The 24,057-nt window shown below is 46.2% G+C and overlaps 1 protein-coding gene across 1 annotated transcript in view; it reads left to right on the forward strand.

Annotated features, from left to right (window-relative positions):
• The first annotated feature begins 1,276 nt into the window (after positions 1-1,276).
• sptbn5 (spectrin, beta, non-erythrocytic 5) overlaps positions 1,277-24,057 on the forward strand; it is a 29,958-nt gene continuing 7,177 nt past the window's right edge. Inside the window, exons 1-64 of the mRNA XM_029494377.1 lie at positions 1,277-1,372; positions 3,914-3,931; positions 4,284-4,448; positions 4,633-4,749; positions 4,930-5,084; positions 5,158-5,386; positions 7,194-7,280; positions 7,387-7,494; positions 7,752-7,836; positions 7,985-8,118; positions 8,207-8,427; positions 8,525-8,663; positions 8,741-8,875; positions 8,950-9,038; positions 9,136-9,289; positions 9,683-9,886; positions 10,047-10,253; positions 10,484-10,634; positions 10,722-10,852; positions 11,032-11,244; positions 11,454-11,606; positions 11,687-11,817; positions 11,900-12,151; positions 12,371-12,446; positions 12,576-12,787; positions 13,000-13,249; positions 13,352-13,491; positions 13,576-13,675; positions 13,997-14,167; positions 14,256-14,420; positions 14,507-14,596; positions 14,765-14,901; positions 14,981-15,167; positions 15,257-15,366; positions 15,483-15,573; positions 15,701-15,817; positions 15,979-16,136; positions 16,218-16,350; positions 16,656-16,801; positions 16,900-17,014; positions 17,085-17,195; positions 17,386-17,565; positions 17,648-17,851; positions 17,926-18,075; positions 18,157-18,261; positions 18,554-18,742; positions 18,817-18,972; positions 19,278-19,469; positions 19,570-19,662; positions 19,850-19,971; positions 20,046-20,160; positions 20,245-20,358; positions 20,652-20,773; positions 20,998-21,160; positions 21,296-21,484; positions 21,704-21,781; positions 21,861-22,033; positions 22,107-22,197; positions 22,278-22,424; positions 22,520-22,648; positions 22,734-22,901; positions 23,169-23,257; positions 23,523-23,709; positions 23,942-24,010. Coding sequence (XP_029350237.1) covers positions 1,277-1,372; positions 3,914-3,931; positions 4,284-4,448; positions 4,633-4,749; positions 4,930-5,084; positions 5,158-5,386; positions 7,194-7,280; positions 7,387-7,494; positions 7,752-7,836; positions 7,985-8,118; positions 8,207-8,427; positions 8,525-8,663; positions 8,741-8,875; positions 8,950-9,038; positions 9,136-9,289; positions 9,683-9,886; positions 10,047-10,253; positions 10,484-10,634; positions 10,722-10,852; positions 11,032-11,244; positions 11,454-11,606; positions 11,687-11,817; positions 11,900-12,151; positions 12,371-12,446; positions 12,576-12,787; positions 13,000-13,249; positions 13,352-13,491; positions 13,576-13,675; positions 13,997-14,167; positions 14,256-14,420; positions 14,507-14,596; positions 14,765-14,901; positions 14,981-15,167; positions 15,257-15,366; positions 15,483-15,573; positions 15,701-15,817; positions 15,979-16,136; positions 16,218-16,350; positions 16,656-16,801; positions 16,900-17,014; positions 17,085-17,195; positions 17,386-17,565; positions 17,648-17,851; positions 17,926-18,075; positions 18,157-18,261; positions 18,554-18,742; positions 18,817-18,972; positions 19,278-19,469; positions 19,570-19,662; positions 19,850-19,971; positions 20,046-20,160; positions 20,245-20,358; positions 20,652-20,773; positions 20,998-21,160; positions 21,296-21,484; positions 21,704-21,781; positions 21,861-22,033; positions 22,107-22,197; positions 22,278-22,424; positions 22,520-22,648; positions 22,734-22,901; positions 23,169-23,257; positions 23,523-23,709; positions 23,942-24,010 — 9,108 coding nt within the window. The remainder of the gene's footprint in view (positions 1,373-3,913; positions 3,932-4,283; positions 4,449-4,632; positions 4,750-4,929; positions 5,085-5,157; positions 5,387-7,193; positions 7,281-7,386; positions 7,495-7,751; positions 7,837-7,984; positions 8,119-8,206; positions 8,428-8,524; positions 8,664-8,740; positions 8,876-8,949; positions 9,039-9,135; positions 9,290-9,682; positions 9,887-10,046; positions 10,254-10,483; positions 10,635-10,721; positions 10,853-11,031; positions 11,245-11,453; positions 11,607-11,686; positions 11,818-11,899; positions 12,152-12,370; positions 12,447-12,575; positions 12,788-12,999; positions 13,250-13,351; positions 13,492-13,575; positions 13,676-13,996; positions 14,168-14,255; positions 14,421-14,506; positions 14,597-14,764; positions 14,902-14,980; positions 15,168-15,256; positions 15,367-15,482; positions 15,574-15,700; positions 15,818-15,978; positions 16,137-16,217; positions 16,351-16,655; positions 16,802-16,899; positions 17,015-17,084; positions 17,196-17,385; positions 17,566-17,647; positions 17,852-17,925; positions 18,076-18,156; positions 18,262-18,553; positions 18,743-18,816; positions 18,973-19,277; positions 19,470-19,569; positions 19,663-19,849; positions 19,972-20,045; positions 20,161-20,244; positions 20,359-20,651; positions 20,774-20,997; positions 21,161-21,295; positions 21,485-21,703; positions 21,782-21,860; positions 22,034-22,106; positions 22,198-22,277; positions 22,425-22,519; positions 22,649-22,733; positions 22,902-23,168; positions 23,258-23,522; positions 23,710-23,941; positions 24,011-24,057) is intronic.

Raw genomic sequence — 24,057 nt, forward strand, 5'->3', positions numbered from 1 at the left:
AGTTCACTGACTTCCTGTATCGAGGTTTTTTACAGCTTCACTGAAACCTTAGCTGTACTGCTGTCAATCTGCTCAGTGAAGGCTTTTCCCACAGCAAGTGAAACAGTAACGGTGAACTTTGACCCCTGCAGGTTACTGCTGCTGTCAGGTGAGTGGACCTGCTCATGCTGTAAATCCAATGGCTTCAAAGTTCACACCTACACACACGCAGTGTCTCTCAGTGACGGTTTGTGCAGACTGCGTATTGGATCAGAGGGGTCCATTTCTCCAACACATCTGTGGGTCTCACACCGTCTGAAAAATTAAGACGCCTGGAAGGTAAGCAGCTGCAGCATTTGTCTTTCTTCTACGATACATGTTTTTAAAGAGTGTCTAACCAAAAAGTCGTCAAGAATCTTTCAGAGCCACTTCACATTTGCGCTGTGCTTTCCATCTGTCCATCTACTCACAGCAGATTTTTAGATTTTTTTGAAGCACTAATAATTAAATTTGCTGCATTTCTCGTTGTAATGGAGTTCACAGTTTTAATGTTTCTACTAAAGTGGGTTAGGGTCTGTCGACCGCCTCTGACCACCATCAGCGTTTGGTTTGCGTGTTTTTAATGATACTGGGACAATAATCCATCGTCAGTAACAGCATTGGTTGATAAGATACGTGATAACGGTCACTGAGTGAAGCCTGAGGTTTGATATTGCTCCAAGAAATCAAAGATCAGCAGAGTAATAGGTCTTAAACAGGCGCACACACTCAGGGTGGTGACTGTGAGGAATTTTTACAGCAGCGTCGTCAGCATAACGAAACCTGAACTCATCTTCACATCGTCCTCGGTTTTTAATGTCATAAAGCATCACAGTGACCACGTGCTAGCTTGTTAACTTGCTTTCCAGCAAGTCCTAGAAGAAGTGCCATAGAAGGATTTGACCGGCTGTAAAAAGGAGTCAGATTGCATTGATGTCTATGGGAAAATGTCCTTCCTCCTCCCTGATTTATCAGCTCAGTAAACGTTTTTCTGATGAGTTTAAGGTCTCAGTCTCTAGTTCCAAGTCTTCAGTACAACATGAGATTGTACCCAATCAGGATATGGTGTCTATAAAAATGATGGCAGAATGACAGATTACAAACTGCAGGCCTCAGCTCGTTCTGGTAATCGCATATTTGACAGTTTGATGTGTCTTCATGTAGTTTTTGCTCATTCTGAATAAATAAAAGTTCAGTTACTTTGTGTGTAAAATAACTACACAATCTGAATTCTGCGTTCTGAGCCCCGTTGGTCAGGATGGAGGCAGAAGGGGACGGGGCGGGCCGGGTCAGGGAGCTCCAGGAGCAGAGGATGGCGGTCCAGAAGAAGACCTTCACCAAGTGGATGAACAGTGTTTTCTCCAAGAACGGGGTGAGACAGAAAGGCTTCAGCTTCAAGTTTCACACATCTCTTAAACTGATCTTTTCCTTTCACAGTAATTTTCAACATCACAAATTGCACAAAATGATGACTATGCAACTGACAGAACCGTAACAGTAGACTGTGTTGTCATACGTCAGAAGTTTTGTGTTGCTGTAATGATGTCTTTGTTATTCTGTCACATTCCTGCCTGATAAGTTGTCTCATTAATCATAACTGTCTGATTTATCTGGCGAGCATCTGAAGGGCCCCGGCCCCCTCAACAAGCGGCTCTCATTGTTGAAGGTGTGGGTGCTGTTGGACTTTCAGTTGTCAGGAAATGTTTCTTAATTTTGCTGCTGTGACTCATGTTTAGGATCTGAGTTCCTCCTCGTCCTCCTCCGACATTATTTCAGAAACGTAGAGAAAAAAAGGATGTGTTGTTTTTCTGCAGCTCAGTCTCGGGTCAGGTGGGTCAGGTCTAACAGATTCTCCGTCAGTGTAGCTCTGGCATGGTTTCACGTGTTTTGCTCTGATAAGTGGATGCCAGCGAGGCCTGCTGTTGATCGTCATTCCCAGAATTCCTTTGGGATTTCTGCAGGAGGGCAACAGAGCTCTTATTCCTCCCCACATGTTGACTTTACCTTCTTATCCAGCCTCAGAGCTGGACCAGAGGTCATGTGTTTGGTGACATTACTGCAAATTCACTTGGTTTAAAATGACATGACAACTGCAATTCCACAGTTTGACAAAACAACAGCAACAACAACAACAACAAAGCAAACTCATAAATAAATGTGAAACTTTACATATTCTCCGTTTACACACACCTGTGACACGCGTCATTCAGGTGTAATGTGTCCTCCGGCCGCCGGGGGGAGCACCGATCAGAAAGGGCTCCGTCAGGTCGGCCATCTTTGCAGGTCAGCCGTCCTCCGTCAATTAAATCTTCTTCATTTAAACCTGAAATCTTCCGTTTTCTCAGGAAGTCTCTTCTTGTTTGACTCTTCTTCGTCATTTGTATGAACGACCAAAGTGACTAAAACACCGGAAGTTCTTCACAATACGATCGGATTGCCGTGGCGGTACCAACCCGGAAATGGTTTTCCAGGACTCCGCGGATGTTTGTAAATAAAGATAAGAAATAAAATGGTTATCTCCAGGAAGTAACAACATTTAAACCTAAAATTTAGACCGTATGCGATGCTAATACATTTGGATAGGCTAACTTTAGCTGCCCAGGACAAGTTAGTATGATAAACTCAAGTTAGCTTAAAGGCTAACCTAGCTAAAGGTTAGCCGGTTATTGTGTTACATAGTTTTCTCTTTAATATTCTTACTTTTCATAAAAGTAAATATAACATACAGGACTGGACATTAATCACATGAATTTACAGTGTGATTAAGTTCCATACTTAACTAAAATATAATTTTACACTGCGTGTGTGTAGAAATTATATTCCTTTTACTCCAACTTCGTCAACAATGCTTTATTGGGATGACTACATAATAAATTCAGTTAGTTCTAAGTAATAAATACTTAAATAAGTCACTGTTTAACAGATGGAGTAGTTAATTACTTCATTCATTAAAACATTTTTAAATATGACTTAAATATGGTTCTTAACATTTCTCATTCAAGTCTTCGGAGGTTTGTTATATTTATTATGAGACTATTAATTTAGAGAGTAATCAACAGTTAAGTCGAAAATTAAACCAATTCCTGTTTGTAGTCCTATTTCATGTTTTCATCCTCATTTCTATTCTCATTTATTTCAGTGTTGTTGTCTATTCAGTTCTATGAAAGGTTGTATCCTGTTGTATGACTGCACATGCTGAAGAAAACAGAGTTTCCAGGAATCCTACGGCCCAGTGTGACACCTGAACACATCATCTCCAGATTTCTAAAGCTAATGGTCTGATGGCAGAAATCCAAAAGTATAATCACAGACAAAGCTCTAGAAATCTATAAAAAGCTCCCTCCTGACAGATAAACTAACAGAGAAGGAACAAATAGAACTGAAACGGGGAGCATTTCCCAGACTTCAAACCTCTATTTTTACTTTAATGATTTTTAAAAGGACACAAGCAGTTAGTCCTTGTAAATAATATCACAGACTGTTGTATATTATCTTGTTAAATGTAAACGTAAAGATCATTTGAGACTAAAACATGCAGGTTATGATTTCTGATGTTCCAAGATGATGTTTGACCCTCAAAATGCTCTCACGCTGGATAGGCAGAGGGGTAATGGACTCTAAAAGCCTGACTGGAGACAGTCTACAGGGTTTGGTTTCCTCCGGCTCAGGGGAGTCATGAATTTGAGGACCAGTGTCAGGACTCAAACCTTTGTGGCCATGGAAGTGAATTCTCAGGTGGTGAGGACATGTCAGGGTCTTGGCCTCTGATAAAGAAACTGTAAAACCTTTCAGAACAAACACTTGAGTCTAAAGTTAGAAGCAACCTGTAGATAAGCAGGATGTCCTGAGCCGGACTGGACAGAGAGCTTATGCAACACACTTCAGGGGGAAGCAGCATTTGACTCTCAGGATGGTTTAAATAACATATTTCTTCTTTTTGCTGTCAAGTCACTGAGCTGTTCACATGCTAACTCACATGTAAGAAAACTCAATGTTGTTCTTGGACATGCACAACATGGAGAGGTGGGAGAATTGCTCATCAACCGTCATTTAAATGCATTTAAACTCCTAAAAAGTACAGAAGTATAATCAGCTTCAGGTTCAAAAGTAAATATGTTCTGTAGTAAAGTCAAAGCTGTCATTGATTCTAATTAATACAAATAAAACAACGTACGGTTGTAGCTGTCACATGATCAGTCAAACTTTTGGGCTCAATTTGACAAATCTATATGTCAATGCCAAACTGTCCTGAATTCCTGCAGGAGCGAGTGGAGCTGACAGACGTCTACACTGAGCTGAAGACCGGTGTCGTTCTGATTCGTCTTCTGGAGCTCATCTCCAGAGAGACGCTGCCTCCGCCGACCCGCCGTAAACTGAGGGTCCACTGTCTAGAGAACAACAGCATCGCCATCAACTTCCTCAAAACCAAGGTAACTCACCTGTCCTTCATGTCAGCCCCGGGAACTCTAAGATCTAACATGGTTCTACTCTGAATTTAGCCTTTAAGGTTTAAAGTTATCTTGGTGCCTGTTTCAGCAGCTCCATAAACTGAAACTTGTTTGAAGCGCAGAAACTGCAGGTTTTACAGGAAATAATCACTGTCTTGTCCGTCAGATTCGGGTGGATCTCATTGGTCCAGAGAATGTGGTGGACGGGGATCGGACGCTGATCCTGGGTCTGCTGTGGATCATCATCCTCAGGTTCCAGATTGGCCCAATTAACCTGGACGAGGTAACAACAACCACAACCAGCAGTCCTCTCTCCTGTTTCCTCTTCTGTCTATTTATGACTAATCTGCTCTACCCCTTTCCTTTCCTCATGTCTCCTCCTGTTTCCTTTTTTTTTTTTTTTCCCTTCTTCATCTTTCCTTTCTGTGTCTTGTCCTTCTCCCCCTCCTCCTCCCTCCCTCAGACAGGTGGAGGAAGTGTGGCTCACCGCTCAGCGAAGGAGGCTCTGCTGATCTGGTGTCAGAGGAAAACATCGGGTTACGATGGCGTCAACGTGCAGGACTTCTCATCCAGCTGGAGGGATGGCCTTGCCTTCAACGCCCTTATCCATGCCCACCGGTAAAACACACACACACACACACACCTTTCACCCAGTAGCCTCCTCCAACATCTGTGTGTCACTCTGTCCCAGGCCTGACCTTTTCGACTACCGCCGATTCCATGGTGATGACTCCCGTCATAACTTGGAGCATGCCTTCTCACTGGCAGAGCGGGAGTTTGGGATCATGCAGCTGCTGGAGGTGGAGGACATGGTGGTGCCTCATCCAGACGAGAAGTCCATCATGACCTATGTGTCCCTGTACTACCACTACTTCTCCAAGATGAAGCAGGGACAGACTATCCAGAAGAGACTCGCCAAGGTTGGAGCCAGCACCCCCACTGAACACACCATCAGCAGTATAATTAAGAGAAAGAGCTCAGAAGAGTTAGCAATTCATCAGTTTGTGATTTCACAGGATCTACTCACCTTTCAAAAAATTTACAGCCAAGCCTTTAATCAGTTCACCATAAAAAAAAAAAAAAATATCCTCAGCTTCATAAAAACGGATGTCACAGTGAGAAGACAGAAACACAAGAGCAAACACACACCCTTCATTGTTGCGTTTGTCCAAACTGTGGACTCTCACACTCTCTGCTGGCTGCTCCTAGTACTGCAGAAACATTAGTCTATTTAAACCTCCTCCACCCACATGGTGACGTCCTCTAATCCATCAGCACCGCCCCCCGTCCCCATGATGGCCTTTTAGACAGTGTGGATTACTGCTGGATTAGACTGAGGAGTGATAGATCTGCAACACACAGCGCTCACTCCACTGCTCAACTGTCAGAGACACCGCATCACATCTTTGGTAACATTGGTGTTGGAGAAATTATTTTCTACCTTTATTATTAACATTTACAACAATATCTTTGGATCTTAGTTGGCCAGGTGACTGTGCAGCCTGTTGTTGACCTTTCTATAAGGTGCAGCTCTCTGTGGGTGGGTCAGCTGAAGCTGAGATAATCAGATCACACACACTGACACACACTCAGCATCAGCAACGTTAGCAGTCATTCAAAAAACTCAACAGAAACACACCTGTACCTGAAGGAGGCGTGGAGGAGAGATGGGGTGGAGACTCCGTGCTGGACTTCAGCTTCAGGGTTTAAGATGTGCAGCTCGACTCCTGCAGCATAACAGAACAAGCTGAGGTTGAACTGAAGGACAGTTGGTTGATCTCTTTGTTCTGTCAGTCGTTTGGTTTGGGAACCTGCTTCTTTTATGTTTTGTTTTGTTTTTATTCAGAAAAGCAAGTTAATCATTTCATCACCTTATTATCATAACAGTTGATGAGGTATTTTGTCCACGTTGTGCTACCTGTGCTCTTGTGGATTAAAAGATTTACTTCATTTAAAGCAGATGTGCCAACAGCTCTAATGATGTAGCTAATAAAGATTTCACAGATTTTGCAGGGCAGCGATCATCATCACTCTGGATTCGGAAGTTGAGTTGTGATGGTTGGAAGCCAAGCAGCGATTGCTGTGTTTGTTTATACATCAGGTATGTCCATGGGCAGTAATTTACCCGGGGTGACATAATGATGGTTTGTTTGGACCTTTTCGCTTCAGGAAAGGACCTGGCGTGTCCAGGTATATTAGACGTTGTGCTGCAGATGTGCTCAAAGGTTTTGGTGCCGTTCTCCAGACTTTGAACTGAACTCAGAAGGTGCGTAGAGTTTTCAACAAATCCTCACTTTGCTTCAACTAGAGTTAGCACAAGTGTGTAGACTTGCCATGTTCAACAGCTGAGCCAGAATGTAGTACCGGGTTTGAAGGAGGTTTTAACCAAATCTTTACCGGCTGATTCTGATGGTTTTCAGTTGTTGTGTAGGAATGTTAGTGGTTTTAACCAAACTAATTGGTTGGTTATGGTCCAGGTCTTTTAGTGGTTTCCCTGTAAAGGGGTTTCTGTGAACATGAACTCCAGCTGGGTCACATGATTAGCGTTACACCAACATGTCAGTGGGAGGGCGTCTCAGTGGTCAGTGGATGAAGAGGGAATACAGAAGAGAATCACCCTCCACCCACCACAAGGTCTGTTCTGTGTCTGCAGAATCCGGGGCCAGATCAGAGTCTGGTTTTGTTGTGTGTGACAGCAGAATAAAGCAGGACTTTGTGTCTCCTCAGATTGTCGGGATGCTGATGGAGCTGGGCAACATGAAGGTCCAGTATGAAAGAATGGTCTCTGATCTGCTGCACTGGATCAAGACCAAGGTAAGAAAACCGGCAGACACCACTCATTTCCACAGTGGTCACAGTAGAGCGGAGTGGGGGGCTGTGTTAAAGGACTCACTGATTCCTACTGTCTGACCCACTGAAGGTGGTGCAGCTGAATGACAGACGATTCCCAAACTCTGTGAGAGAAATGCAAACTCTGATGGCAGCTTTCAAGACCTACAGAACTGTGGAGAAGCCTCCAAAATACCAGGTGACCAAAAAGCTTCTTACACCTGCTCAGGCCTTTTGTTCTCAATATGAGAAATAAGAAGACACATCTGTTCTGTGTCAGAATAAACACAAAATTATAGGTACTACAAGATCACTAACCGACAGACACAAAAAAGTGCAATGAAACACTGTTTTAACACTGAAACTGTAGCAGTAAAATAAACTGTGTGTGAAACGACCCCTTAACTCTCTTTAGTTCACAGACTGTAATATATACCTGACTGTCTCTCTCTGTAGGAGCGTGGAGCGATCGAGGCTCATCTATTCAGCCTGAAGACTCAGCTGGCTGCCAACAACCAGTGGGCTTATAATCCTCCAGAAGGTACATCACACAATCTGAGGACTTTGACAGGGGCAGTTTTTGGTTGAAGGTCAATGTCCTGTTTCCCAGAAACATCTAAGACTCATCAGTAACGTGTTGGAGAGTCCAGCTCCACATCATGTAACTCTGCCTTTCTTATGTGTTGAAGGTAAGACCCTAAGTGACATTGAGAAGAGTTGGGTTTTGCTGGAGAGAGCTGAACACGAGCGTGAGCGAGCCCTGCAGGAGGCGCTGCTTCGTCTGGAGAACCTGGAGCAGCTCGCTCAGAAGTTTGGGAGGAAGGTAAGACACACCTTTCCCATGAGGCAGGTGGTGTCTCAGTGTGGTGGGTGGACTGGATGCCAACCTGTTTGTCTTTTATGCTCCTCAGGCAGCTCTAAGGGAGGGTTACCTGGAAGACACAGTGCGTCTGATCCGGAGACAGGATGTCCGCGGCCTGTCCACCCTGGAGGAAGCGCAGGCAGCCAGCCGGCGTCTGGAGGCGCTCGCCACCGATGCACTGGCCAGGGAGCCGCGTTTCAGCGCACTGAAAGACATGGCCAAGAGCATTGAGAGAGGAAACTACCACAGCAAGGAGCAGATCATCAGGCGGTGAGAAGTCCCTGCTGTAAATTACAACACCTGGGACACAGTGAAGTGTATATTTGTAGTGTATATGCTTGTGTGTTTTTTTGTTTATCCGTCTTAGGGAGGAGAGCATCAGTCACCGGTGGAAGGACCTACTGCAGCAGCTGCAGGAGCAGAGGGGGATGCTGGGAAATGTAGTGGAAACTCTCAGTGTGCTCCGAGACATCGAGCTTGTGTCCCAGGAGCTGAAAGAACTGCAGGTTTGTTTAGAAAGAGTCAAAGTGTCATAAAAACTATATACAGCCAATCAAACCACCCCTTCCCTCTTTCTCTTCAGTCCCAGGCCACTTCCTCTGAGCTGGGGAAGCAACTGGCTGAGGTGGAGTCTCTCCTTCAGAAGCAGGATCTTCTGGAAACTCAGATCTCAGCTCACGGTGAAACCATCACTGCCATCAGCAGCAGAGCTCTGAGGGTACGACTGGTATCACTGCCCAGTGGAGGAGGTCGCAGGTGACGGCTGTCCACTCACCTCTTTCTCTTTTTCAGGGAAAAGTGAGAGACAGTCAGCAGATTCAGAGCAGAGTGAGAGCTCTCGACACCCAGTACAAGTCTCTGGTGTCGCTCAGCATCACCAGGTTTTCTTCTGTTTTCACCTTTTAACAGTCAGAATCATTGACTACAACAGATCTGAATGTAGAAAATATAAATACCCCTTCTCCTTCCCTCTCCCAGGAGGAAACAGTTGGAGGCTCAGTTGAGGTTGTTTGAATTCTTCCATGACTGTGAGGAGTTGGAGGCGTGGCTGTACGAACGCTGGTTGAGGCTTCAGACGGCAGGACTCGGCCGAGACCTGAACCACATCCAGCTGGCCCAGCACAAACACAAGGTGGGCCGTTTGAACCAAGCTAGGCTTTAAGAAACCTAACTAATATATAAAAAAAGTTACAGATGAGATAATAATAATTAAAAGTAATTATTCCATATGACCAACTACTATTTATATGTTTAATCCTATAAATTACAAATTTGTGCAGCACATATAATAAATACATCATCTTCAAATTCCCTTAAAATAACTCTTGTGCCCATGAATGAATCCATTACCAGACTCCCCTCTGTTGGGATGTCAAAAAGATCAGTCAGAATGAACTCTTTTTAAATCTAAGTAATCACTAACTGAAGTACAAACATTTGAAATGTAATTGAGTTATTAACTTTGGGAGGGGTGATCTATCTATTTATGTACTGGTGCCAAATGAATTATATTTTATTCTGTCAGGCGCTGGAGGCAGAGATCCAGGCTCAGGAGTCTCTGTACCAGGGACTTCTGGGTCGTAGTCAGGATCAGCTGTCCAAGCAGAGTCAGGTCAACCAGCGAGCCATCCAGAAGTGGATCAGGACTTTGAAGAAGCAGTGGAGCCACCTGACAGATGAGGTGATGGGACGGCGTAACAGACTTCAGGCTGCTGCTACCATCAAACAGGTAAACTAGGAAATGCAATGTTGTCATTCTGATTCCAGTTTTTATTCCCTTTTTTATCTCACATATTTAAGTTTCATTTTCTGTCAACCTCAGAAACCAGGGTTTGTGGTTCTGGTTTCCTCAGACCTCTGTAGTCTAAGACAGATTTTCCTCTACGCAGTACTTTACAGATGTGGCAGAGGCCAACTCCTGGTTGAGTGACAGGAAACCACTGCTGACCAGTGAGGACCATGGGAAAGATGAGTCAAGCACAGCGGCTTTGCTGCAGCGCCATCTGCGGTTGGAGAAGGAAATGGTGGCCTTTGGCGCCGAGATAAAGAGGCTCTCCGAGCAGGCGAAGGGCGCAGCGCAGCTCACAACTCTGACTGTAAGTATAAATACTCTCGTTTCTGTTTCTGCACGAGTCAACACGAACATTTTTAAATATATTTTTCATGGCGTTTCTTTGACTTTGCTGATTCATAACAAGTGCCTCCGTCAGATGGCATACAATCAGAGAATGCCATCAGTCCTGTGTGGGGAGGTCCGAGGTGAAACAGGAAACCACAGGAACACTTTTTTCATCAGTCAGTGCTGACTGTTACTTTTCCTGTGTAGGCGGAGAGCAAAATGATCCAGTACAGCGACTCGTCCGGAGAGGAGGGGCCTGCAACATCATCCCCTCAGGCAAAGGGTGGGAGGAGCACAGTCAGCTCTCCGCCAGAAAGAGAAGCAAACAAGGCTAAAGTCCTCTTCAGATACAGCAGAGGTACGAGGGTGGCTGTTGTGTTTAACTGTAAATTCTGTGAATGAGAGCAAACCTGTAATTATACGTTATATTAAATCTTGTGTTCAGGCCAGTTTCAGTGGGAACGTAATGAGATTGTAACCATCATCAGCACCGAACCAGATGGAGACCGAGTTCAGGCCAGAGACAGCCAAGGAAACCAGCAGCTCATACCCAAAACCTACCTGTCCCTTCTTCCAGCCACAGTACGATCGATTCACTTTCACTCAGTCCACTTTGAAACTTCAGATTGGGTCTAAAGTCAAAAACAAATTGTCTCCAAAGGTTGTTTAAAATGAAAAAGAACCAACTACGATTCAGTATATTTTAGTTTTAGTCACCAAGACCTTTGTCCCACCTTTATCATCACCTTGTTCAGAGCACCGCCCACACCCCGCCCATCTCCACCGATGGCAGTCCAGAAACCCCAACCAGGAAGCTGAGTCGTCCGAGGCGAAGCCGCTCGATGCGTCGAAGCACATCTGAGATCCAAATGACGACGCTGCCAGACCCACAGTACCAGAGAGACACTGTGGAGACCACGCAAACCGCACTGGATCAGGACTATCACTCCCTGTACAATCTGGTCAAGGTAAGCGAGGGGCACTATGGGAGGTGTAGTCTCTTATTTATATATATTTATATATATATATAAAGAAACTACTCAAGTACTTGATTGAGTTTTATGTTAGTGGCTAACTGATCAGCAGGTACTATGTCTGATGATTATCCCTGGACATTATTATTATTGGAAGCTAATAGCTCAGTGTGTGGATTGTTTTTCACATCTGTTGTCTCCAGTCGAAGACAAGACGTCTGGAGGAAACGCTGCGTCTGCATCGGTTCTATAACAGCTGCCATGAGTTTGAGTCATGGATGGAGGATAAGGAGAACATCCTGAACACCTTCAGCACCGACGTTGACAACCTGGGGGTGGTGCAGGCCAAATATGAGGTGAGGAGGATGAGCAGCAGGAGCTGAGGTTTGATCCCACTCCTTTGATTTAGCCCATTTTTATAGCAACTCTGTTTTAGAACTTCCTGACTGAGTTGGTGAGTGGGCATGGACGGCTCGATGACATCATCAAGATGGCAGAGGACCTGGTGAAGAGTCGGCACAGTAAACAGAGAGAGGTCCAGGAAAGGCAGAGGACGATTTCAAACAGGTAGGAACCATCAAAACCAATCAGCATGTTTAAGCCGGGACTGGACTGAATGAACTGATTCAGGTCTCCTTCCTGTCCTCAGGTGGGATCGGATCCAGCGGCTAAAGGATGAGAAAGGCCACGAGCTGCTGAGCACCGCAGACGTTCAGTCCTTCCTGCAGAGCTGCGAGGAGGCTAAAGCTCAGCTGCAGGGGCAGCTTTCCTGGCTCAATGTCGTGGATGTGGGCTGCAGTCCCTTCACGCTGCTGGGTGAGGAGAAAAACCAGGCTCAGGCCCTCAGAGACATCCAGACCCTGGAGAGCAAGATCGCCTACCTGAGGAGCGTCGCCAAGATGTACGAGTCTGGGTTAGGCTGTAGGATTAAAAAACAACTCTATCACAAGGGGGGGTGTTACGAAGATTTGAAAGGAGACTTCTTACTATCAAGTTTCTTTTTGCAGGTCAAGTTTTTTGCCTGACTTTGTTTCTCTTGGTGGTGTACTGAGGATAACAGTTCACCTTGTAATCCATAATATGTTTGTTTGTTTGGTTTTTTTGGTTTTTACCGTGACAGGAAGCAGGACTGCAGTCCGGCAGAGAGTGCAGCCATCATGGAGGAGGTCCGTGGTCTGGAGGCTTTACTGAAACAGGTTAGAGTGGCACAAGACAGAAGAGGAGGAATTAAACTACTTTGAAAATAATGATTTTCACAGTTTAACAGCTGTCAGATTTCAGTTCACCACTGAGGTCCAACACTATCCAAATCTGTTATCCTGCAGGTGAAGAACCAGGCTGCAGACAGACAGCGCCTCCTGGAGGAGGCCCGCAGGCTGCAGAGCTTCCAGCAGCAGGCCAAAGACCTGCAGCGCTGGGTGGGGTCAGTGCAGGAGCGTCTGCTGCAGGAGGAGGCAGCCGTTGACGTGGCCTCGGCCGTCGCTCTGTTGGAGCAACACCAGGAGCTGTGGCTGGAGATGGAGGAGCAGAGGAGCAGGTAAACCAGAAAAGTTACAAGTTACCGCCACAATAAAACACAGAGGTGGATAGAGTTACTTTACTTCTAGTCTGTATGAGAAAGAACAATTATCAAAGTTTATATCTGCTGATAGTGAAATTCTAAAAATATCATCGAGCTTTTCATTTTTTGGGATATGTGACAAAATTAACCGATTCAACTGAGTATCTCCTGCGGTGTGTTTGTCTCAGGCTGAATGAGATGGAGAAGTTGGGGAAATCTCTTAAGCAGGGCTCCTCTGACGGGATGAAGGGGGGCGTCAACATCCAGGAAACCCTGGACAATCTCACTGCTGATTGGTCCAAGCTGGACAGGCTGTGGAGCAGTAGGAAGCAGCGTTTGGAGCAGGGAGTGGAGCTCCAGAGGCTGAACCAGGAGGGAGACCGAATTGAGGCAGCGCTGTCTGGGCATGAAGCCCGATTGAGGGTCAAAGACGTCGGGGTGAGGACGCTTCATTCTGATTTAATAGTCTGAGCCTGAAAATCAAACACTACCTAAAACATTCAGCATATGTTGATTATATGTTTGGGGTTGTTGATGCAGGACTCGGTGGACAGCGTCCACAGTCTGCTGGGGCGGCAGGAGGAGCTGGAAGGTCTCCTGAAAGCTCTGGACCAACGAGTCGATCATTTCAGAGAGCGAAGTCTGCAGCTCATCAACCAAAAACACTACGCAGAAAAACAGTAAGAAAGCACAACCGTCCACACCCAGAGGTCGTTCTCAACATGGATAAAATTCAGCGGGTGTAATTCTGTTTGATGTTTTAGCATCAAGGAGAGGAGTCACAGCATCCAGCAGGCCCACACGAGGCTGAAAGACAGCAGCAGAGAGAGGAGGAGTCTGCTCCTGGCCTCTAAGAAATACCAGGTATTATCATGCTTGCATTGACAGGTTTCACTCTCAGTTTAATGTCGTCCTCTGTCCATTCGACTGTTGGCCATGAAATTTGTTTTCAGTGGTCATAGTCGCTCACAAACTAACTAATGGTTTTGGTAAATTCACAACTTTCAAAATGGCTTTTAGATATTAATCAAAAATTAACGAGCATATATATAAAATTTCCATTTCCATTACTCAATCCATAAAAAAAGCTGCTTCCAAAGACACTTTGTTCTTGGCCCTAACTGTAGCTGTAGCTTTTTTTTTTTTCTTATGTCAGCTCATTTATTTTCATGTTTTGTGCTGCAGGAGTTTCAGAGGGATGCAGACGAACTGCTGCTGTGGATGGAGGAAAAGTCTAAAGTGGCTGAGGACGAGTCGTACCGCGATCCCACCAACGTCCTCCGAAAGCTGAAGAGACACGAGGCAGCTGAGAAGGAAATGCAGGCTAACCAGGTCTGGCTGGAGAGACTGGTTCAGGTAAACTTTTCCAGCAGCTACACTTACAACAGAAGGCACAAACACAGCAAAGGAGACATGCCCCCTACATGAGTTTGTGTGTGTTCAGCTGGGGCAGGAGATGCTTGCTGAGGAACACTACAACAGTCAGAGCATCAGCAGGAAGTCCACTAAGCTCAGCAGCCGCTGGAGGAGACTACAAGAAAAGATGGCAGACAGAGGAGACAAACTGAGACAGGCAGGACAGCAGGAGCAGCTGATGGAGCTGCTGCAGGTAAAGACCTCAGTATTGGTAGAAATGTGACTTTAGTTTTTGTCAGCGGCTGTTTACACCAATGTTTTGTGTCTGTTGCTCTTTAGGATGCCAAACTGAAGATCGAAGCCATCCAGTGGATGCTGAACAATGCTGCCAAAGGTCACGACCTGCGCTCCAGTCGACAGCTGCTCAAGGTGAGGACACTTTTAAATCTATTTGTTATTTTATCATACAAAGCACAAACTGGTATCACACATCACAGCATTTAAAGCCTTGATGCATGATTTTATGCAAACAAAGTTCCTTTGAATGTGAACACTGGTTGTTGGTGGTGACGGTCATTGCTGTGTTTGTGTGTGAAGGAGCATCAACAGCTGGAGCAGGACGCCAAGGAGCTGGCAGAGAAGATCAACTCTATCGTGAGCAGGGCCAAACATCTCGCCTCCAACCACTTTGACTCTCAGAGGATCCTCCAGGAGACCAACACATACCTGACTCTGTGAGTCTGTCCAGCAGCTGCACTGGGAACGGCAGCTGAAATGTAGGGATGGTGTGACTGAATGAGCTCTGTGTTGCAGGTTCAAATCCCTCCAGATGCCTCTGGACCTGCGTCGAGCTCAGCTGGAGGCGTCGGTGCTGCTGTTTGGGTTTTATCATGACGTGGACTTGGAGCTCAGCTGGATCTCCGAACACCTTCCGGCCTCTGGGTCCACAGGATACGACAAGTCTCTGGCCGGAGCCATCAGCCTCATTCAGAAACACAAGGTAAACTTTTTTCACCTGAACAACCAAGCAGAGCGATCATGATGGGGGTTTTCAGGGATGTTAGTTGTATGTGTGTGTATGTGTTCCAGGATTTACAGGCTGAAGTGAACGCCCACCAAAAACACCTGAACCACATCCTGCAGAAGGGCCGGAGCTTGGCCAAATCCAGCAAATCAGATGGACAGGAAGTGCTACAGAGGTGTCTGCTTTTTTTTTCCCTGTCAAGGATTGAGTCACACAAAATGATAAATATCTGTGTGATGTGGAAATAAAAGAACAACGGTCATGAAAGGTTTCATGCTGTGTTTTTTGCAGGTGCAGCCACCTGAGTGCAGAGTGGGAGGAGCTTGAGGAAGCCTGCAACAGAAGAACAGCGTACCTGAGCAAGGCTGTCACCAGAGAACAGGTGAGAGTGACAGGGGGGTCTAAAACAGTACTATCAACACTATCAGTGAAATCGGAATTATTTGGTGTATTTGAACTGTACCACATAGAGACACCATTCATATTACAGTGTTCTGCTTTGTGCCCAGCTGCTGTTGGACTGCTCAGAGCTGGAGTCCAGGCTCACAGAGAAACTCAGTCTGGCAACGAGCGATGACTATGGCAAAGATGAACTGGCCACGCAGAGTCTCATCTCCAAACATCAGGTAAAACACAGATCTCTGACATGCCGAGCTTTTTCAGTCAGTGTGGGGATGAACATAAAGGATTTTATCATTGACTTTGGCTGTCTAATTCAGTTGCCTGTTAGTTGCCGACATTTAACACAGACTTGATGAGGATTCTACATTTTGACCTGGTCTTGCAGGTGTTGGAGGGCCAGCTGGAGGTGCTGGAGGTGGAGGTGGAGGAGCTGGGAGACCAGGTGACGCATGCGGTCCAGAACTGGAGTCTGGAGGAGCTCAGCAGACCCTACAGTCATGTCAGCAGCTTGAACAAGCAGCTGCAGCACCAGTCTGCTCTCAGGTAAAGGTCCATGGTTCTGTAGACTCTTCTCCATGAGTCCAAGTGGTTGTTGATGGATTGGTCTTTTTTTTTGTCCTCCAGGGGTCAGAGGTTAAAGGAAGTCCTCCATCTCCATGAGTTCAGACGAGAATCCTCAGAACTGGAGGCCTGGATGAACCAGCAGAGACAGACAGCAGAGTCTCAGGACCTGGGCAACGACTACCAGCATGTTCAGGTGACATGTCTCATGTCTCGAACTAACCCTAACCCCGACACTGGACCAGAGCCTGAATATGTGGAAAATTTAATTACAATTTAAAAAACAGCAGTAGAGTTAAAGTACAATAAAGCAAAAAATCTAAACCAGATCAGTGTTTTCTTAAACCAGAGCCAGCGATGAGGAATTAGGACTGTGGAGGATCAGCCCATCTGTGGCAGGACTGTTTGTCCTTCTTCTCTCTTTAAGGAAAAATTTGATCTAAAGTCGTGATGATGATGTGCATCACTATAAAAAGTTTCTGTCTGTTGTGGCTTCTTTAGTTGCTACGTGGGAAGTTTGAGGGTTTCCTGAAGCAGCTGGAAGTCGGAGAGGAGAGACTGCAGAGCTGCAGCGACATGGCCGCTCGACTCATCCGCAGCAAACATCCACAGATCACCGCCGTCAGAGAAACACTGCACCAGCTCAGGTACGCACTCAACTAAGCATCTAAACAACATGACAACACTCCGTCCTGTCTTGGTGCCTTCTACTTTTTTGTGTTAATTCTGACACTGTCATGTGCAGTGCATGCTGGGAGGAGTTGAATGTGACAGCCGGAAGGCGTCGGGCTCAGCTGCAGACAGCTGAGGAATGTCACCACTTTTACCAGGACCTGGCGGACGCACTGATGCTGATCCAGGTATCTATTTGCTATCTGTGGACCTGGCTACTTTCTACTGCAGTGGCCTCATTGTTTCCTCTCTCCGTAGGAGCGACAGAAAAGCATCCCCGACGACGTGGCGAAGGATTTACGAGGAGTGATGTTGCAACTGAGGAAACATGAGGCTCTGCTCCGTGAGCTGGCCGCCACAGAGCAACAGGTGCAGACACACAAAGATGAATGATGATGATAAAACCTTTCTATGTTATTTTCCCTGTGATATAAATATTTACATTTTTGTCTATCTATATTGAAGTTGTTACCTTGTGTACTTCCTTATCTTCTTATATTCCTCATATGGTGAAAAACCTACAAGGCTATTAACCAGATTCTGTGTGCGCGTATGGTAGTTGCAGGAACAGCTAGATGCCATCGACCCCATCCTGGATGTCTGCACGCCTCAGCTGAAGCTCCGCCTTCAAGATGTGCAACAGGAAGTGGTGGAGCGGTGGGAGGAGCTGAGACTTCACACTGAGCAGAGGGAGGCGGAGCTAAAACTGGCCTGTCAGAGATACCTGTTCTTCAACACGGTGAGTATGATTAGATGGTTGTGAAAAAAACGGCTTCCTGTCGTGTCTGATGTGACCTTATGCGTGTCTTTCCTCCCTTCAGGCGAAGGACTACCTGCTGTGGTGCAGCCAGCTGATTTGTGCAATGGCTGCCGAGGAGAGCATCAGCGACGTGGCCACCGCCGACCTCCAGCTCGCTCAGCACCAACAGCTATGGGCCGAGATGGAGGCCAGACAGGAGACCTACCAGCAGGCTCTGGACATGGGAGAAGAGCTGCAGACACGTGACAGAAACAACAGGAAGGAGGTGAAGACCACAGTGAGATTTTAGACTGGTTCCTGGTCCATTCAGTTGTCAGACATCTTCATTTTTCACTCCAGGTGTCGGACAAGCTCGACGCCCTGCAGGCAGCGCGAGACAAACTGGAGGATCAGTGGAACAAGAAGCAAAGCTGGTTAGAAACTGTCCACCTAGAGCAGGTCTTCTACCGGGACATCAACAGCATGGACAAGACCTCCAGCTCACAGGAGGTTCGTTCATCTTCTGTGTTTGTTCTGGATCAGAATGATGTACCATGCCTTTGGTCATTGGACTCTACTGTGTCTCTGCAGGTGTTGCTGCAGAACAGCATTCTGGGTAACACGGTGGATGAGACGGAGGGTCTGATCAAACGTCACGAAGCTTTCGAGAAGCTGCTCAGCTCACAGGATGACAAGGTCTGCTCTGCATCTGTGTGTTATCCCTGATCATGTGATTCCAAAACAGTCTGGTTAAAGATAGTTACAGTATATATCAGTCGGAGGTTCTCCTGCTGCTTGATTCATTTAATTTATTTTGCTTATGAATTCAAAAGATCACATATTAAAAGTTACTCCTGCTGCCATCCCATTTGCTTCCTTTTGTTTGTTTTTAATGATATATTTATACGGACCCATCTCCGTTTTTAAGTCTAAAACCAGCCTTGTGATTTAACTGTGCTCCTTTGCTCCTCCTCTCTCTTTGGTGCAGTTGTCCTCTCTGAAGAAGCTGGCTGATCAATTGAAGAAGCAGCTCAGCCGAGAGAAGAGCAGAGAGGTGAAAACCAAACTCAAAGCCCTCGTCCAGAGACGGGAAAGGATCAGGGAGCTGTCGAAACAACGAAACGAGGAGCTCGAGCTCTCCAGGACGCTGTGCATCTTCATTCGGGATGTGGCCCAGGTATTCACCTGACCAATCAGAGTCCAGTGCAGCGTACGGCAGCCCGTCTGAATGCTCGTGTTTTTGCACTGCAGGCTGAAGAATGGGTGTCTGAGCGGATGCAGAAGATGGCAGAAGACGGTAAAGCAGACCTCAGCAATCTGCAGACCAAGATGAAGCTCCTGCAGAAACATCAGGTGTTTGAGGCTGAGATCCTGGCTCACAGCAAGATCATCAGCTCTGTGCTGCTGGTAAGATCAGATGAGACATGATGCCATGATCATAAAGAATGGGAGGTGATATTATACTAGAAATGTGAATGAGGTGTAAAGAGATGAGATTCAACATAAGAGACACAAAGTTTAGACCTTATTATGTTTTCAAACCGTCTTTGATAGTGATGTCCATTGTCAGGTCTCGACATTGGATATTTTAAAAATAACAACTTTACACAGCTTAATTTAAACTCGACCTGAGGCTGTCATTAAAAACTAATCTTTATTCTCCTGAAATTTGTCAGTCATATCCTGACCTCTGTCCTGTTCTGTGTCCTCAGGCTGGGGAGGAGCTGGTCTCCCTTCGACACCCACGGTCCAAAGAGGTTAAGAGGAGCACAGCTGCTCTGCAGCTCCACTGGGAGGAACTGAAGAAAGCAGTGGCCACCCGTGGAAAAGCCCTGGAAGATAACCGCGACTTCCTTGAGTTCCTGCAGAAAGTGGAAGATGTGGAGGCCTGGATCAGACACAAGGTGTGAGGTGGATGGAGGGATGAAAAAACAGATGACTCATTTGAGCACATATTCCTGGATCATTGTGTAACGCGTCCTCTCGGATATGTGTGTGTTTCAGGAGGTGATGATTAATGTCGGAGATGTCGGGAAGGATTACGAACATGGAGTTCAGCTGCTGAAGAAACTTGGCGAGTTCAGAGGAAGTGATGGGGTGAGCAGCTGTTTGTGATGCCTCTCACTAAATCTGAATTATTGTTGTTTTTCTCTACTTACAGCTGCTGAAGTGATTTATAGATTTGTATACATTTTTGATGTCTGTTACATACAGATTCAAATCTGTGCTGTTGTCTGTAAGTGCTACTGCTGAGGTTGAGGATTATGCTTTATGTGGCCTGTAGGAAGTGACGGTTGACGACGCTCACATCACGGCCATCAACAAACTGGCAGCCAGACTGGAGAAGAGGCAAAGCGCTGAAGAACTGGTGACTGTCAGACAGAGGAAACAGCAGCTGAACGACAGGTTAGCATTCTTTTTAAATCACGCCTTTCAGGCTGATTTCTCAGGTTTTACGCTGAACGTCTCATCTTCTCCAGGTGGAGCAAGTTTCATGGAGATTTGAACACTTACAAGAAGAAGCTGGAGGCAGCGTTGGTGATCCACGCCCTCATCAGGGAGCTGGAGGAAGTCAGAGACAGAGCCAATGAGAAGGTCAGTGACTGCAGAAAGTTCATCAGGTGGTTCTGTTTCTTGTTCTTCTCAATTTTAACAAGGTTTGTTCTCTTTCTCCTTCAGATGCTTCTTCTGCAGGGTCAGGATTGTGGTTTTGATGTTGAGAGCGTAGAGAACCTGATCAGACGCCACGAGGAAATGGAGCGAGAGGCTGGAGTCATCCAGGAGAGGTCAAAGGTGACATTTTTAAAACAATATAAGTCTAAAATTTCAGTGGGTCCAAAAAACACATGGAAACAGTTAGTGTTTCTTTATTCAGATTTAAACTTTAAAATGCTTCCTTTCACCTCTGCTTCTCTGCTTCGGTTTTATTTTGAAAAACCCAGGGCTATGTTTTTTTTCTCAAAAGTTGTTTTGTAGTCTGGACAGAAACCGAGACCTTTGGAAACTATTACCCCCCCGCGTCTCTTCTGGGTAGACTCAAAGTGAATGTCTCCCCCCCCGCCCCCCCCCCCCCACACACACCCTAGGCTCTGGAGACAGAGGTGTCCGATCACCTGAGGGCTCAATCAGTGATGGGCGACAAGCTGAAGACCAAACAGAAGGAGGTCCAGACCGCTCTGAAGACTCTGGACAAAGAGGTCAAACATCGGTGAGATGGATTTTGTTTTTATTATAATTTAGGACTTGTTGCTGTTTAATGGCTGTAGTCACAGACAATTCCTGCAAAAAACACAGTTAATTATAAATGTAATTAAAATCTCTCATTGATCTGAATTTCATGTGATACCAAGGGAATGCTAAGCTGAAGCAAAAGTGTGACTATTGGCCAGTGGTGTGTAGGAGCGGGTTGACTCATGGGAAACGTTTGTTTAGGAAGGAGAAGCTGCAAGAAGCTCACCAGCTGCAGCTGTTCAAAGCGAACCAGCGTCTTCTGCTGGAGTGGAGCGTCAAACAGAGAAGCGAGCTGGCAGAGAGGGGACTCCCTAAGACCAGAGCTGAGGCCGACCAGCTCATGATGGAGCATCAGGACTGGAAGGTGAGTGTCACCAGGACCACATTCTCCTACAAATCCAGTTTCTGTGTTTCCAAGAAACCAAGTTGGCTGACAGACAAATTACAGACCAATAGGCGGCTTGAGCTGTAACAGTAAATGCTGTCTGTGTGTCTCCAGACTGAGATCGTCGCCCGCACTGAGCGCATGGACTCTGTTCGGGACTTTGGTCTGAGTCTGATCCGGTCAGGACACAGTTTTAAGGCAGAGATCCAGAAGGCTCTGAGCCAACTGGAGGAGGCCAAAGCTGGACTGGACCAAGCCTGGCTGGACCGCAACACAACACTGGATCAGGCCCGAACCCTGCAGGTGACGTTGGGGGGTTAAATAGAGATGAAAGACTGAGGGAGCATAAAAGGAAACATACCAACACTGCAAAGAATTATTGAAAAAGAACGTTACTCGTTATAAATGTTTAATCTCATGTTTAATTGCCTCAACGTGGCCTAATCTAGCGTGTCACCCCCCAAACCAAGAAACTTCTTCAGCTCAGTAGAGTCCCAGATTAATGTGGTCTTCCTGCTGCAGGTCTTCCTGACTTCTGTGGAACAGTGTGAGAGCTGGTTCAGCAACAAAGAGGCCTTCCTGTCCAACCGGGACCTGGGGGTAAAGACGCCTTCAGTCTGGATCATGTCATGTCATGTCAAGTGTTGAAGGGCGATCTGAGGGTTTTCCTTGCTTTCAGAGCTCAGTGGTGGAGGTGGAGAATCTGCAGAGGAAGCAGACTCAGTTTGAGGAGGCTCTGGAGGCTCAGGTGGACCAGGTGGACCAGGTGGAGAAACTGGCCCAGAAGATGATCCAGCAGAAGCACTACGACTCTGACAACATCAGAGCCAAGAGCAAAGTGCTCGCTGCCAGGTGAGACTACAATGAAGCTGGACAGGAAGGTTCGTTTAAACACCTGTCAGTGACCTCACCTGTGTCTGTGTAGGTGGAGTCAGCTGCAGCAGCAGAGCAGATCTCGTCACAAAGCTCTGGGTCGGTCCCTGCAGATGCACCAGTTCTTATCCAGCAGCTACCAGGTACTGGACTGGACTGGACTCCTTTATACTTCAGTCTTTACTTCTCGATTTTGTGTTGTAAAAGTGTGTGTATTTTCCAGGTGTGTGTGTGGCTGAATGAGCGTAATGCTGTAGCGTTGGATGAGAACTGGAGGGAACCAACCAACCTTCAAGCCAAACTGCTGAAACATCAGACGTTTGAGGCCGAAGTCCTCGCCAACCGCTACAGAGTGGACACACTGACCAAGGTGTGTGTGTGCCAAACAACCAATAAGCTTCAACCATAACCGTGGTCTTCAGACCTTAGAATCCAGATCCAGTAATGCGTGTGTGTCTGTTGCAGGAAGGAGAGAAGCTGCTGTCAGAGTCTGAAGTGAAGGTTGGGCCTCGACTCAGAGAGCTGACGGACAGCTGGGACGCTCTGATCCACAACTGTAAGGAGAAGAAGAATAGACTGCAAGAGGCCTACCAGGTACACACACAGACACACACACACACACACGCAAGTAAACATTTGTGTCACAGGGTTGCTCTGTGGTCTGTGTTTGTATCTCCAGGCGCTGCAGTTCCAGCGCTCGCTGGACGACATGGAGCAGAGCGTGGGCTCGGTGGAGAGGGAGGCAGCCAATGAGGACTGTGGGAGCGACCTGCCGTCTGTCAACAGGCTGCTCAAAGCTCTGCAGGGGCTGGAGGAGGAGGTGGACGGATTCCGAGAGAGAATCCAGGTCCAGAGCCTCAACTTCATGAATTTTGGTCTTTGCATTCAATAGATTATGGTTTCTGTGTTTTGAAAGTAGATTTGATTTTATATTGGTATTTGTTTTTATTCTATATTATTATTAAAATTTGACCAAGTTCTAGAAAGATGTAAATGTTAAGACGATCAGAAAATTAGAATGTAATGTGTGTAACTGTACATGTTTTCTTGTCTCTAAATAACTCTGTATTTGGGTGTTGTGTAAATTATTATTCCCTATTTGTTTGTTTATCAGGACTTGATGGAGACAGCAAAGCGCTTCCACTCTCAGGGAAACTTTCTGGCTGAGGAGATCCAGACCAGAGTGGCATACACCGTCAACAGGTCCAGACCAAGTCCTTGGGTCTTTGCCCACTGAGTCAGAACAGATGTTAACTTGGTGCCACCAGAACAAAAATAATAATTACAATAATAAAAAAGTGATATTTCCTGTTTCTGCAGTGAGGAAACATCACACAAACCCATTTAGACTCACGTTTAATGCCGGTTGAATTTATAGTATGAAAAAGTCTTGTTGAGTTTCATGTTGAAATACAAAATAATAATTTTGTTGATGTCAACAGGTGTGTGATCATGTCTTGTCTCTCAGGTACAACAGTCTGTCAGAGCCCTTGCAGAGGCGCAGGGAAACCCTGGAGGCCTGGCAGGTTCTGTTCCAGTTCTACAGAGACCTGGAAGAGGAGGTGGCCTGGCTGAGCGACAGACTTCCCTCCATCACAGCCAAGGATTGGGGGAGCTCCCTGAGCAGCACCCAGCAGCTGCTCCACAAGCACCAGGTGACTGGAATGGCCCCCACTGGAGACCACTGGCCAAAATATCAGATTCAGTTAAAACCACCTGGACTCATTATTTTCACTATCAGTAAATCTGCAGATTATTCTGCGAATGAATCTCTTTAGTTTTGTTCTAAACTGTTTCCAGGATCTCCAGTTTTGAGGAAATTTGCTTGAGAGATAATTTACACTTGATGACGTAAATGTTTTCTGTTTGTTTTGTTTTTTTTTGCAGGTTGTGACACAGGAGATCTCGAGCCGTGCCCCATTGGTCCAGGCCGTTCAGGAGGCAGGACGTAGTTTGGTGAGGAACCTATCGCGTCGTTGCGTCTCATAATGTCAGTGTGCGTT

This window comes from Echeneis naucrates, chromosome 22, assembly GCF_900963305.1.
Source record: "Echeneis naucrates chromosome 22, fEcheNa1.1, whole genome shotgun sequence".
Lineage (NCBI taxonomy): Eukaryota > Metazoa > Chordata > Actinopteri > Carangiformes > Echeneidae > Echeneis > Echeneis naucrates.